The 14571-nt window shown below is 40.4% G+C and overlaps 3 protein-coding genes across 4 annotated transcripts in view; 1 reads left to right on the top strand and 2 right to left on the bottom strand.

The window, feature by feature from the left end:
- Nucleotides 1-33: 33 nt before the first annotated feature.
- LOC134448048 (dentin sialophosphoprotein-like) lies at nucleotides 34-5619 on the bottom strand. The gene is made up of 11 exons (XM_063197809.1): nucleotides 5453-5619; nucleotides 2980-3070; nucleotides 2449-2562; nucleotides 2004-2120; nucleotides 1705-1821; nucleotides 1486-1599; nucleotides 1253-1360; nucleotides 982-1095; nucleotides 678-791; nucleotides 387-506; nucleotides 34-241 (listed from the first exon to the last, which is right to left on the bottom strand). The coding sequence occupies exons 3-11, from the start codon at nucleotides 2556-2558 to the stop codon at nucleotides 34-36; spliced, it is 1122 nt and encodes a 373-aa protein (XP_063053879.1). The 5' UTR covers nucleotides 2559-2562; nucleotides 2980-3070; nucleotides 5453-5619.
- A 2017-nt stretch (nucleotides 5620-7636) lies between these two features.
- On the top strand, nucleotides 7637-9205 carry si:ch211-127m7.2 (uncharacterized). Its single transcript, XM_063196097.1, has 3 exons — nucleotides 7637-7936; nucleotides 8059-8134; nucleotides 8538-9205. The coding sequence occupies exons 1-3, from the start codon at nucleotides 7830-7832 to the stop codon at nucleotides 8895-8897; spliced, it is 543 nt and encodes a 180-aa protein (XP_063052167.1). The 5' UTR covers nucleotides 7637-7829; the 3' UTR covers nucleotides 8898-9205.
- Nucleotides 9206-12609: 3404 nt separating this feature from the next.
- Nucleotides 12610-14571, bottom strand: part of met (MET proto-oncogene, receptor tyrosine kinase) — a 51052-nt gene continuing 49090 nt past the window's right edge. For both annotated transcript variants that reach the window (XM_063197111.1, XM_063197112.1), the window contains one exon: nucleotides 12610-13807. In XM_063197111.1, coding sequence (XP_063053181.1) covers nucleotides 13597-13807 — 211 coding nt within the window. In that variant the 3' untranslated portion in view covers nucleotides 12610-13596. The remainder of the gene's footprint in view (nucleotides 13808-14571) is intronic.

Genomic DNA, 14571 nt, shown 5'->3' with positions numbered 1-14571 from the left:
TGACACTGGGGAGGGTTAGAGTCACAGCACGGTTTAGCTTGAGGTCAACTGAACAGGGCTAAGCTGAGTGTGTGTTGTTGTGTTGTTTGTGTAGTTGCCCCTAATATGACCTTTTATGTCACCATACCTTGGCTGAGAGGGCAGTTCTTCACTGAACTTGGGTCTTGAAGTTGGGTTTGATCTGTCACTCGTCATGGACACACAGGTTGTTGTAGGCAACCTTGGTCTCTGCACCATGGCACTAGGGAGAAAAGAGGCACGAAATATTTTTGCTTGAGCCTGATCAAACAGTACTAAACTGAGTATATGTTCTTTGGGTAGTTTTTTCCAAGTAGTTTGAGATTATTTAGGCTCATATGTACATTTCACGATGGGTTATATTCTACCTTTGCTCAGAAGGCAGTTCTCCTTCACCGAGGTTGGGTCTTCCATTACCAGTATTTGATGCGTCACTTGTCATGGACACACAAGTCCTTGTAGGAGACCCTGCTCTCTGCTCTATGGCACTAAGGAGTAGAGTAACACTATTTTTTACATTTGAGCTCCATCACACACAGTATGTTATAGTTTCAGCTTGGCCAAACAGGTCTAGACTGAATATGTGTCTTTTGTTTAATTGTTTCGAAATTGTTGGGAGATCACTAATGTGCATTTGATGATAGGATGCAGCATTATACCTTTGCTGAGAGGTAAGTTCTTCTTCTCTGAAGTTGGGTCTTGCATTATTTGATCTGTCACTTGTCATGGACACACAGGTTGTTGTAGGCAAACTTGGTCTCTGCTCCACAACACTGGGGAGAATAGATACACAAAATGTATTTGTTTCAGCTTGATCAAATGAGGCTGAACGTAAGAAGATTCAAGAAGATGTTGGATAGGATTACTGCTTCACACCATTTTGGTATATCTTATTGATTTTTACATGCATTACACTTCATAATAACACAAATACCACATGTAGTGTCTCTTATGTTACCATACCTTGGCTGAGAGGGAAGTTCTTCTTCATTGAAGTTTGGTCTTGCATTATTTGATCTGTCGCTTGTCATGGACACACAGGTTGACGTAGGCAACCTTGGCCTCTGCTCCGTGACACTAGGGAGAATAGACACTGCATATTTCAGTACAAGCTCCATGAAATAGTATGTTTTAGCTTTCAGATCAAATTTGTCATTTGTGCTTTTCTATTGAAAATGTTTTAGAGATTACTAATGTGCACTTGATAATAGGTTGCGCAGTTACAGTATGATACCTTTGTTGAGATGGTGGTTCTTCTTCACTGAAGTTGGGTCTTGCATTGTTCGATCTGTCACTTGTCATGGACACACATGTCCTTGTAGGAGACCCTGCTCTCCGTTCCCTAACATTAGGGAGAATGGAGCCACAAAATAAGATGTTTTCACAATCTGTTGCGAAGTTGATTTTTGTATGCATGCACTACATTTTAAAATGCATCAGATATCACGTATAGGCCCTTTATCATACCTTTGTTGAGATGGTGGTTCTTCTTCACTGAAATTGGGTCTTGCATTGTTCGATCTGTCACTTGTCATGGACACACATGTCCTTGTAGGAGACCCTGCTCTCCGTTCCCTAACACTAGGGAGAATGGAGCCACAACATAAGATGTTTTCACAATCTGTTGCGATGCATGCACTACATTTTAAAATGCATCAGATATCACGTATAGGCCCTTTATCATACCTCGGCTGAGAGGGCATCTCTCCTCCATTGAAGTTGGGTCTTGTGTCATTGTTTGATCTGTCACTTGTCATGGACACATAAGTCCTTGTAGGAGACCTTGATCTTTGCTCCATGACACTAAGGAATAGAGTCACAAAATTCAAGGGTCAGGTAGGGCAAAGGGACAGGTGCTTTAGCACCACCTCGTCCCTATCTGTGCACGCCTATGCATTGAATGCATTCATTTCAGAGAAAATCAAGTCTGAACATTAAATCGGTTTCTCACAATGCACAAGCAGGATCACAACTGGGCAAGATACCTCTGCTCAGAGGGCAACCCTTCCTCACTAAGCTTGGATCGTCCTTCATCATTTGATTCGCCAGTCCTCATAGACACACGGGTCCTTGTAGACAATCCTGCTCGCAGCTCCTTGACACTGGCATGAGGGCATGAGTAACACTTGTTATTGCTACAGCTGAATAACTGTTGTCTGCCTAAATCTTTCTACAGTTTGGATTTAAATGTGCAAAAAGCACTCCTGACAAACAATTTGGTTGGTGCTTTAGTGTTTGACCCTGTTATAAGTTTGTTGTCACAAGAATGGCAATGACCAAGTCGTAAATTATTCTTAAAAGACTACTAGACTTAAGACAATACTTGTAATATTGTAGTTGTGTAGTACTATGGTAATAATGTTTTTGAGTAAAAAAAACAAAAAAAACAGTGCTGGGACAGTGCACATAATGCCGCTACTATCATCATACCTTTGTTGAGAGGACCATTGTCTGTCACAGAAGTTGGGTCTTTCATGATTTGATCTGTCGCCTGCCATGGACACACAGGTCCTCGTAGGTGACCTTGCTCTCTGCTCCATGACACTGGGGGGGCAGTAAGAGCAGATTTAAAGCCATACAATGTTTTCCGTGTATAAACATAATGCTATATTAGTAAATACTTCTCAACATGACAAACTGTCACGTTATTAATAGCAATAGCAGCAATCGTATTTGTGTAGCACATCATCATTCACAAAATGTCATTCAATGCTTGAGAAAGGGAAATAAGAAAAAAATCTTAGCTGCAAACGTACTGTACTTTAGTCATACTAGTAAATATCGGTCTATTATTTTGTAATTATTCATGAAAAGATCACATTTGCCAATAGGCAGCACAGTTTCAATGGGCAGCATAGTTGCAATGCCTACTCCTCCACATCCAATACCTACTCATCCCTGCCACCATCCTACAGAGTGCATCTTTAAGTAATGATTAAAAAACAAACATTGTTTCAGTACTTTTCCTCGATTCACTGCCTCGGAAGTCAAAGGTGCTCCAGTCACATGCTTCAGTCACAGCTCAGGGCAGGCAGTGCTCACACAGCTTCACCTGGAGGTAAATCACATGAAATCAAATCATATCAAATCAAAAATCAGAAAAATCACATATCAAATCAAATGCCAATAATGGCTGACCAAAGAACTGTGCAAGAAGTTAGGAAAAATAAATAAATAATAATAATAGATCATGATCATCATGATCATAAACAAACAATGTGAAGGGATAATAATCAAAGAAATCAACAAAATACAAAATGAAAAGTGATTATAATAATTGTAATGATTCCAATGATAATATTAGAAAATAATAATAATAGTATAACTTTATTGAATACTAGGTATGCCTACAATAAGAGGGAGATGAAGTAAAAATTCAAACACAGGTTATGAAAAGGTCCACCAACGCAGAAGCAGGCCCTGTGAAGGTCATGTCAGTGAGATTAGACTAATCGTTTTTGAGGGCTGGTTCTTTCCGTGAGAAAATTACACAAAGACACAATTGTGTTATGACTCATGACACTTTTATCAACACAAAATGGAATATGACACCTTACAAAAAAAAGACATCACTTGACTTTACTATACAGGCACATGGCAATGAAAGCATGCATACAATTTGCAAATTACATGGAAAAAGGCTCTAATAAAGACATGTAACATGTAATAATGTAATAACATGTAATACATGTAATAAGTTAATCACATTACTAGGAGTCTTTCTTATGCTGCAAGTTAGGGTATTTTCGCACCTAGTCCCCTTAAGAGAACCAAACTCAGTCCTCTTGAAGTAGACCAAAAAGTGAACCGACAGCAAAAGGACTCGGTTCTGTTTTTGTTCATATTGTGACTGTTTTACGAAAAGAAAGGGCTGCTCTTTCTGGTCTCATTATGATTTTCTGGCGTGTCAGTCCTCTTATTTGGTCACACCCGGTCCTCTAGAACTCTCCTCAAGTGATTACACCTAGTCCCAAGTGTAACTTCTCAGGACTGATAAGCGAACCTTACTGAGAACACGTCAATAAAGGTCTCAGCACAGTTCACTTCCGAGGGGTCTGGGTACACTTTGGAGTAGCCTATGGCATTCACATATGCGTAGTCACAGTTCTGAGTTTGCTAAAATGGCTGAAAGGGACCAGGTGTGAAAACACCCTAAGTGGAATTAGTCAGTATAAGCACATAACATAATTTGATTAGGCCTAAATATTCGTATTATTCATACTGTATATTGAAAAGAGGATTAACTCACAGTTCAACTCAGATGTGTCTATATTTTTTAAAATATAACTTTGCAGCAGCCTTCAGCCTTCAGTTTGACCCTCTAGTGAACGGTTCATACTAAACAATAGCCTACAGTAACAAATGTCATGTCAACAAACAAATGTCAAGCAATGACAAGCACCATAACTTATTTCTCTAGCTTCTATTACACGGTCATGGTTCTAACAGGTTCAGGAAAAGGCAGATGTCTCCCTTCTTAAATGCAATCGTTCAGGGATATAATATCATGCTATTTCTATTTTGGTCCTTCTCTTGTTTTATATGCGACAGCTAGAGAGGAGGTGCCTAAGGTAAAATGTAACTGGTATGGAATGTAGCCTACCTACCTACATTAAACCAAGTGATGAAACAGACTGCTTTTGTACCTTAAAGGGACACTGTGTGAGATTTTTAGTTGTTTATTTCCAGAATTCATACTGCCCATTCACTAATGGTATGAATACTTACCACCACCATCAAATTCTAAGTATTCACTATGAAGTTACACTTTTCATACATGAAAAGGGGGATCTTCTCCATGGTCCGCCATTTTGAATTTCCAAAAATAGTCATTTTTAGCTGCAAGAATGACTGTACTTAGACCACGCTAGAAAATATTATAGTATAATTATAGTAATAATATTATAGTAAACTTGCATGTAAAGATCAAATTTGGCAATAGGCAGCCCAGTTTCAATGAGCAGCATAGTTGCAGTACCTTTTTTGACCATTTCCTGCACAGTGTCCCTTTAGCTCATTCCTTTCAGTATGTCCCTGACATTTTGTTTCTTCTTTTGATTTTCATCAACATGTTACATACTGTATACACAGTCCTACACTATAGAAGTTTCACTAATGAGTGTTGCAGGTATAATTACAGGTGCCCATGATTAGGGCTGATGACGGCTTGAACTGGGGAACACGCAGCTCTTACCGTAGCCGTGTGCCAGACGAAATACCAGAATATAATTTTTAGCACAGCACAAACAGCACAGAGGTGATGTAGTTTTTATATTAAACTCAAAGTTTGCAATAAATGGGGAACAACCTCAAAAAGATTTTTTTCTGGCTGGACATTCCAGTGTTTGCTGTGTGTTTGAGAACACCTGCAGTCCAGACAAAGGCTTACAGGGTAGCCTCCTCAAAAAGTAAACTGGAAGTTAAAAAGGAGTACCTGGATGCACAATGAAGGCAGGTGCACACCTGGTCCTGGGGTGGGTAGGTGCAGGTAGTTGGCGATGACTTCGCCAGGTTGGTTCTGCAGAGGCCTGTTGCTGCTGTCTCTTGGGTATAATGGTACTTTCTTAGGTGGCTGGTATGTTGGAGGCAGGTTTGTTATAAAAGTCATTAAGCCACCAAGTGACTGTACTTCAAATATTTCATATCTGACGGCTGAAACTCAAACAATTAACTCCTGATAATGAGCTCTCAAATTCCATTATTGCTGCCCCCACCCCTATCACCAACTGTTATCAGTAGGCCTAGGCTAAAAGTGTTATCAGCATTTGACAGAAACAAACATATCAAGGGCAAACACGTCAGTTGTCCCAGGCACAGGGAGAGAGGGTGCATCTGTGGTGGTTAGTATTCATGAAAAAATGTACCATTTGTGATTGGGCTGCATAAATTCCGGAAATAAACTACTAAAAATATTATGCAGTGGATTTGCTTTAAATCAGAACAGTGACGCTATGTGTTTTTAGCTGGGTTTTCACCTGGAACACTAGGGATTAAAGTCAGAGAGACTGGATAATATTTCTAGAATCTCTGCTTAAGTTCGTTGAGCTAGTCCAGGTAGCCTACAAGACTGGGGTCCATTGTGTGTTTGGTCCATTACATTGTACAGGTGGGTGGTTGACGTTTAAGGGCGTAACGCAAAAAAAAAAAAAGTTTTTCCAATTCCTGAAAAAAAATGATGGGAAAAATTGGGGAAAAAAATAGAAAAAATAAAGCTCATAGTGGTCCGTGGAATTTCGCCTAATTTTTGCCATTTTTGGGCCTGCGGTGTGACATCCTTGGTTTTACATTTCTGTAAGATACAATAAAATTATTAATATTCTGCACAAACATATCCCCCATGCTCTTTGTACTATTGTTCCTTTAACCCCCACCCCACACACACACTACTACCCACCCGCACCCCCATCCACACACGCCTATGCATTGTACAGGCAGATTACTGTGATTTCACTGCATGGTTTCACTGTATTACTATTACTGTAGTAATAATTGTGTGAATGTGACAAGTAAATATCCTGGTATCCTTATATCCTTGTATGATACATGAAAAACAAGTAAGGACTGAGTAACACATTGCATGTCACACCGCATGACATGAAGTCACACCACAGGAAATTCACTGCATTGTGGCCATTTGAATCCTTTTGTATACATGACTGACCTCTGAGATCATGCTAACTAGATAATGATATTGTGTTTAATCTTAATATGTGTTTTCATTAATGTCTTTAAGACCCTTGTAGTTGGCCTTGCAGCTTCCCGTTCACCAACATTCAACCCCACCGGACGCAATTTTTGTTACGAAATGGAACTTGTAGTTAATATTACTGTCTTGATTTTTTTTCACATTCACATATCTTAATATCAAGTTAATATGTATGCAATCATGCCAAATGCTTCATACATTATTCAAAATGCTGTTGTTTAATTTATATATTATATTCCAGCTTTCATTAATGTTACAGTCACACCGCAGGATATTTGACATATAAACCTTTACATAAATCTTAACAAAAAAATTTCTTCTCATCTAAGACTAATATGAAACATAATATACCACATCTTCTTTATTGACATTTGTTTTCAAAAGGAAAAATAAGAATTTTGTAGGTTTTTAACCAATGTTACAAAAAAACAAGGCGTCACGTCTCCCACCCAGGGGCCCTTTCAAATGACTTCCTGGGCCCAGCCTAGCTGGATGGCCGGGTTACAGGGATTGCATTCCAATATGCAGACTTCCGTCTTTCCTTGCACACTTGCCTGCTTGTGACCTCCTGATGATGTCACCGACGAGAGAAATTTAATTCAATATCTTGAAAAAACACAATTCTAATGTAATTTCCTTATTTGCAATTGGGATGGTGAATGAAGAACAGTCCCCCAAAAATTGTTGTAGGTAGGCTGACAGCGGGGAAACTATTGTTTTCTGCACGGAGGTGGGGCGTCAGCACAAAGCGAGGCCAAGCACAAGTGGAGGACAGAAGTCTGCATATTGGAATGCAATCAAGGTGTAGAAGGCATGTGTCTGTCACAAGTCAGTCCACCTTACAGGTCAATACTCCAAACCAGACGATGGCAGTAATGAGTAATGTATAGAGCTTGTTGCGAACATCGCTAATACAAGAAGAAAGTAGTTATAGATGTGGATGGGTTGTAGATGATGTTGTTATGATGTGTTTAACGTGGTTTGCATAATCTGATGTGAATCAAAAGTGATAAAAATGTCCTCATTCTTTTTTTGATTAAACAGAACCATAAACAAAAGCGTGCACTCACTTACGTGCCAATTTAAAACAGAACAGGAGGAGACCATGGCTGCCAAACACCGAGAACTTCCATCCTGGATGAACGAGAAGAAATCAGGCGACTGCTCCCTTAAAAACCCAAAGCCTAAAAATATTAAGAAGACTATTCCAAGGTAACCAGTTCATCCATGCCTTCATTCCTACAATTGTTCAATTGGTTAAAGTAAATAAATAATAATAAAAAACACACTCGTTGCTGGATAACAGGAAGATGCTCAATTGTTCACGTCCACAGGGCTACAGTGTATCTCATGAATGAGTGGGAGCTCGTGCAAAGCGCGCTCATCTTCGGGGATCCCGCACCTGAAAAGGTATGCGCGAGGAGAAGATACACACATCAATTTAAGGCGCACCTGTTTCAAACACACGAATATCAGTACCTCCGTAACTGGAAGCAGTTAACGTGTGTGTGATAATAAATTACCTCAAAATGTGTTAAATTAGAACAACATAGGCCTACACCAACAAACCATACACACAAAATCACACAGTAGATGTCTTTAAAATGCTGTTGTTATTATTATTTATTGTTGACCGACGACATTGATATGTAGGCCTAGTCTGTTTCTGGCCCCTGGCATTAGACTACTTAAGAAAACATGTTGTTTATCAACATGATTTAAAAAAAAATCCCCTGGTTTAAAATACTGCTGTGTCATTTATTTCACCTGAACATGACCACAAGCTGTTTACTGTGTTTATACTTCTGCTTAGGTTTGTAAACAGGAAGCCAGTCTGAAGGAGAGAAGACAAGAAGCCGCCATCAGCCCTCCTGAGCCAAACACCCATGTGGAGGATGTGAAGAGGCCGCATGTTTCACATGAAGCACATTTGGACACATCAGAGCAAGAGACTCTTTGTTACAGTACTGACAGACAGGACTGCGCCCGGAAAAATGAACTCTGTGTAGCGGCCACATTAACAGACCGCACGACTAATACTGAACTTGATGCTAAGAAGCACACATCAGCCAATAAGGAGCACTGTTTAACCAGCCCACCGCCACACGATGCTTCTGATGCCATGGGTGATGATGATGCTTTAAAACTAGTTAGGGAGATTTTCTTCACATGATGAGGAAACATTTGTAGCCCGGTGAAAAACTACTTCTGTATACCAATTTTGTACCACTGCATGGTTGTCTTTGGCAGCATTCTACAAGGCCAATCAGAACATAGGCCTACAGGGGATTTCTCTGACATTTTAAATGAAGCACATATAAGTAAATGTAATTTCAATACAGTTAAGTTTGATTGGCTGGTTAAAAAAGTTGAACGTTTCTCCTGCTGAGGAGATCCATTCATTTGTTTTAATTGCTATGGGTCCCATGAAGAACTGCATGGCCTTATTTATAATAAAAAAAATATCTATTTTCGGTACAACCTCCTGGCTCCACAGAACATACATTTATTTGGTTTTATTGCTATGGGTCCCCTAAACAACTACATAGCCTGTGTGAACCTGACGACGCGCAAGGTGAAACGCGTTAGTAAGTCCACCAGTGTGCGGTGATCCTTCTTCTTTACTGTGAATTACTGATGACTGCACTTCACCAGCACCTGGCACCTGGCTGTACATAGGAGTTTCAGATCTTTGAAAACTACATAGCCTTGTTTACAATAATTCTATTTTTTTGCTACACCCATCTGGGTCCACCAGGGGTCCCCAGCTACTCGCATGATTTTTTTCCCAAGACCTCCTTAAAAGTCGTCCTGCCCTGCTTGCTTCCAATCCTTACTTCACTTACCCCTGGAAATGTCATAACAGTGGAAAAATAATTATCCGTTTCATCTTTTGGCTTATGTAAACAGAACAAAAGCTGACACTGTGCCAACTACAGTCTTGGGCAGACCTGTCCTTACAAGTGAATGTTAACACATTTTTGTCCTGTGATTTTGTTTCATGATAAGGGAGATGTCCAGATTTCAGAAGTAACCCGCCCCCCTACCACCCCCACAGAGACACCATTTTTTTCCAAGGACAGCTTTGGTGTTACCATCTAAAAAAACATGTAACCATATTAAATAGAAGGGGGTGACTGCACATTTCAAAAAATATAAACTTTAACACATGCTCCCTATTGTGCAGTCAACATAAAGAATTCCACTAAGAACTTCAACCGTATCCATCTCTCAGGTTTTATGTACTCATCGGATTAAGCTGGAACACAAAATGGTTGGATAAAATATGAGGCAGCCTCTTTTTTTAATCTTTTTTACGAACCAGGGATTGATAGCCCTTGACATTAATCACTGCACAGTATAGAAGTGAAGAAAAAAAGGTTGTTCAACAGAGGAGCATTGCAAGCTTAAGCTTGATCAGCCAAACATTTTTATTCATGAGGCAAGGCTTGTTATTATGAAATGATACGGAAGAGAGAATGAAGTCTGTGAAAAGGCACGGGGCTAAAGATAAAGAAGTCATCAGGTCAGTCAGGGTAATGTTATGCACTCTGTTCTCCCAAATCCGGACAGCACTTATCAGAAAGTGTTGACAACCAAAGTCACAGTCACAAAGGAGGATTTTCTGCGGGGATTTTCACATGGAGGGGTTTGGGAGGTGGTAGGAGGGGGGGGCGAGCATGGTGTCCAGTAGTGAAAGAGCATTCCAATCGCGCCGACTCACCTGGCGAGACACACCCCGCTCAGGCTTTTCCTCCACAAAATTACATGTTGTGGCCTGAGGATCGGCTGACATTGGTGCAGCACGATCAACCTCCAGTTTGTCTATCTCTCACACACGCACAAGCACACACATGTACACACTGAAACCCACGCACGCATGTACACACAGGGCAGAGATCACATTTGTCAGACCAATAGAGAAAGAACACAACGAGTTAACAGAATGGTATTTACAAACGCCCACAGTTTCTTTACTAAGATGATCGCTTGTGTTTTTTTTTCAGCCTCCAGGTGAAAAATGGTGATAATGGTGGTAATGCCTACAAAGTCCATTAATGAAACTAAAGAGCAGAAATGATCTTTTGTTCAAATAGAGTTTGAACTGCACTGTACCTATGTAATATATTTACATTAGTTTTAAACAAGTAGTATGTCACAGTTAGACAAGTCCTCATCCACAGTGTGGTCACAAGCTCATTCTTGACATGCTACCAACCATTCATTAGTCGAGTACTCATAGCTGTATACAAACATTCAACACAGCAAACCTACTTGTAAAAAAGCATATAAAAACATCAAACCCTATATGAGAGATTTTACAGAAACATAAAACTGTTTTCAGTATCATGGACCTTCTTTTAACATGTGTTACCAGGGCTGGACTGGCCATCAGGAATACAGTGCATTACCCTTGTGGGCCCCTATTTTCAGAAATGTAATATATATATATGTATATATATATATATATATATATATATATATATATAATTATTATTATTCTAAACATTTCTGAAAATAAGGGCCCTTGAGGGTGCGGAGCCCACCGGTGAGTCACTTCTGCAGCGCTAATTATGAGGGGCCCTTTTAAGCCAACAGTGCCCGGGCCCTATTCCCCGCCGTCCAGCCCTGTGTGTTATGGCAGTGAAAGCAGTACAGTAACTGAAGTGAATATACGCCTGAAGGCCAGACGGGATATGTATTGTGATGATCACCTGCTGTTAAGCACCTGCAAGCTTTATAGCTGCATTAAAAACCCTTGAAACTTGTTGAACACGTTGGTAAAATAATTGTGTAATTAAACTCATTTTAGTGATTGGCAGCGCAACAGAGACATAGTGGTTGACACGGTAGCTTATTGCTGAAGGCAGGGGCCCAGTAGTGCTGGGTGCATGTCTAGCCAAGACTAGCCACAGTAGGGGCACTAAATGGGGGTAAGATCCAAGACCATGATGTGGTTATTTGAGGGCACTTCAAGAGGCACACCTTTTCCACTCCTGCAAGTGCATGCATTAAAGCTACTGTGCAAATGGCGATTGCATCACTAAAATGTAATAATAAGTGATGGTATCTGGTGAGAATTCATACAGCTTTGACCAGGCCTGGGACAAAAATAATCTGGGTCCCCCTCTCAATGCATACATGTAAGTAATGAGAGGACCCAAATCTAGACCCCCCTCTCCCTGGGCCCGGTACAAGATCGACCCATTTGACTCCTTCCTTCTCAAGCGGGGGGCCTGTCTTTTGCTATAACCTACTGTTCACATTAAAACAAAGACAGTAAATCTACATGAGTGTCAACTTCACCGTTCCTCTAAATCTGAAACTGGAAACTATCATGAATTTACAAACGCAAACTAATACATCTGGTGGAAATGGTGTCTAGAGTTGTACAAACACTTGACTTGGAACCACATATGATATTTCCTAAAGGAGAGAACATCAGAGATCAAACATGTTATATCCAGTGTACTGCGGAAGACAAGCAATAAATCGTCATAACTCCACAATTAACTTCAAAGAGTAATGTATGGCGACTTAAAAAAGATCATTTTATACCTCGAGGCATGCAAGCTTTTGTTAGGATATGCACATTCATCTTACAAAGTTGAATGCTGACATTTTGCTACAGCTTCATTCAGCTACTACCAATAAAATACATCGTCAGGTAATGTAATTCAGTAGTCTTTGACTAAATAGTCAAATGTTAAGTTCTATAATGTCTAACAAACCTAACAACTAAACCTAACAGCACACAATCAGCTGACAATGAACAGTATGTACATGCCAAAAGTACTCTTTAGTGGGCCCTTTTGTGTGTGTTGTGGTCACAAACTTGTGTCACTGATGAAAAGAGTTGGTGTGCAGACGTCACACCAAGTAGGTTTTTTTTTTTTTTTTTTTTTTTAATCTTCAGGTTAGAAGTGGAACTGTCTCTCATATAGTAACTATAGAGATGCTTTGCTCCTCCAAAAGTCTTCAGTGCAATTACTGCCCACCACAGTGCTGCCTTTCTCCCTGACCCAAGTTCATGAGCCACTACAATGATTTCGGAAACATTATTTTAAGGTTGAAAACTGAAATATGTGGTGTTGCTTTGAAAATACTAATGTGTGAAATGGCACATCTCTGGAACTTACAGGCAAGACAATGTGATGTACTGTACAATGCTGTCATGTTATGATTCATTCATTTTAGTGTACGTATGTCTGATACAGCGCAGCATGCTTGTGTACCACCACCACTGGTAACACGATGAGCACTGCTACTGATCAATAAGATCAAATGCCTGTCATCTGCACACAGAGGAAGCCCTACACATCCACCGGCTCCGGCTCCTCCATCTCAAGTCTCACAATGTACATTTCTCCATTCAGCAATTATGGGGGTAGTGTATGTTAACATTTGCTGCTTCCACACCACCCAGCAAAGCTACGTCAACATTTCTTAACTGACAGCACTGCTGCTACAACACATTTCTTCATGAAAAAAACAAAACAAAACAAAACAGGAAGATGCTGAGACGCTTTGGTGTTTGGTGTCGACTGCTGTTGATCAAACATTATCACTGAAGCAGGTTCAAGTAGGCTAGCCGGGTTAGGAATGCACATGGCAGTAGTCTGTTCTCTGCTCCTCTCGCCCACCTACAAAACTTCCTCCACCTTCACGATTGCCCTCCTTGTCAACAAGGTTACGGTTCCAAAAACAAAAGAGTCAAGTGTACATACTCTATATACAGACGGTAGAGCAGATATAAAGTGGCATGTCTGTCTGTCTGTCCCCTCCACAAAAGCTCCAGAGGTCCTCAACAACATCACAATGTTGTCAATGTTCTTTCAGTGCACTTTCAATGTTCTTTTCCATGTCCCCTGTCAAGTGCAGCAGTCTCTGTCCAGGTTGACTTGTGAGGAGATGAGGGAGGGGTACGGCGTGACCTTGTCGATGTTGACATAGGTCGTGTTGAGCAGGACGTAGTGTTCCCCGCTGAAGCTGGAGAAGATGGAGGATATCCGCGGCACCAACTCCGAAAACGTCGGCCGCCTCTCTGGCTTGGGGTGCCAGCACTCGACCATGACGTTGTATCTGTAATGTCGAAAGGAACACACAACGGCGGCACACAATTAAAGTAAATCACAGTAACAATTCATATATGCCCCCCCATTCACAGCTGCTGTAATATACGTGGCTAATAGGGGTGTTTAAATCAAAGTCAAGGTGGGCTAAACTCAAAATCTGGGATACAAATGATATTTTCAATAACTTTGTTTAAAAAATTGTGCATGTAAAATTGAGCATAAAATTGTGCAATTGTACACTCAATGCTTAAAAGGTAGGGACATTTCACAAGCATTCACTTTCAAATATGCCTGCACATGTTCTGTTGTGGGAGTGGGAGACATTGCAAGCCAAATGGATTGTTATTACACATCCCAGCAGTGATTTACATTTGCTGCCACTAGGGGTGTCAAGATCTCTATTTCAGAATTCTTATTTCAGATTTCTAGCTTTTTTATCTGTTGAAGATGCAAAGCTGTCAAAACTAAAAGTAATGAAAAAGAAACACTGTTTCCTTCCAATACTGTACAAGTAACTTATCTGACTAACCAGTAGTACTGTGCTTGCCTTTGCACAGTCTATTTACCTCAATAGGTACAACGGAATGCAGGCTGTAACAGCTACTGTATGTTTTGGGTTGTGAGCCTGAATATTGAGAACAATTGTTAATACCTGTAATGAGGGTCATGTGATCACCTGTAAATTGTATAGGGTCATTCCATGTCAATTCACACGGTCTCCCCGGGTGACCCTGTGCGAATTGCCTGGGTCATATAGAGGGGGCATGGTGA

This window comes from Engraulis encrasicolus, chromosome 4 (genome assembly GCF_034702125.1).
Source record: "Engraulis encrasicolus isolate BLACKSEA-1 chromosome 4, IST_EnEncr_1.0, whole genome shotgun sequence".
In the NCBI taxonomy this organism is placed as follows: domain Eukaryota; kingdom Metazoa; phylum Chordata; class Actinopteri; order Clupeiformes; family Engraulidae; genus Engraulis; species Engraulis encrasicolus.
This window is presented reverse-complemented; position numbering and strand designations above follow the sequence as displayed.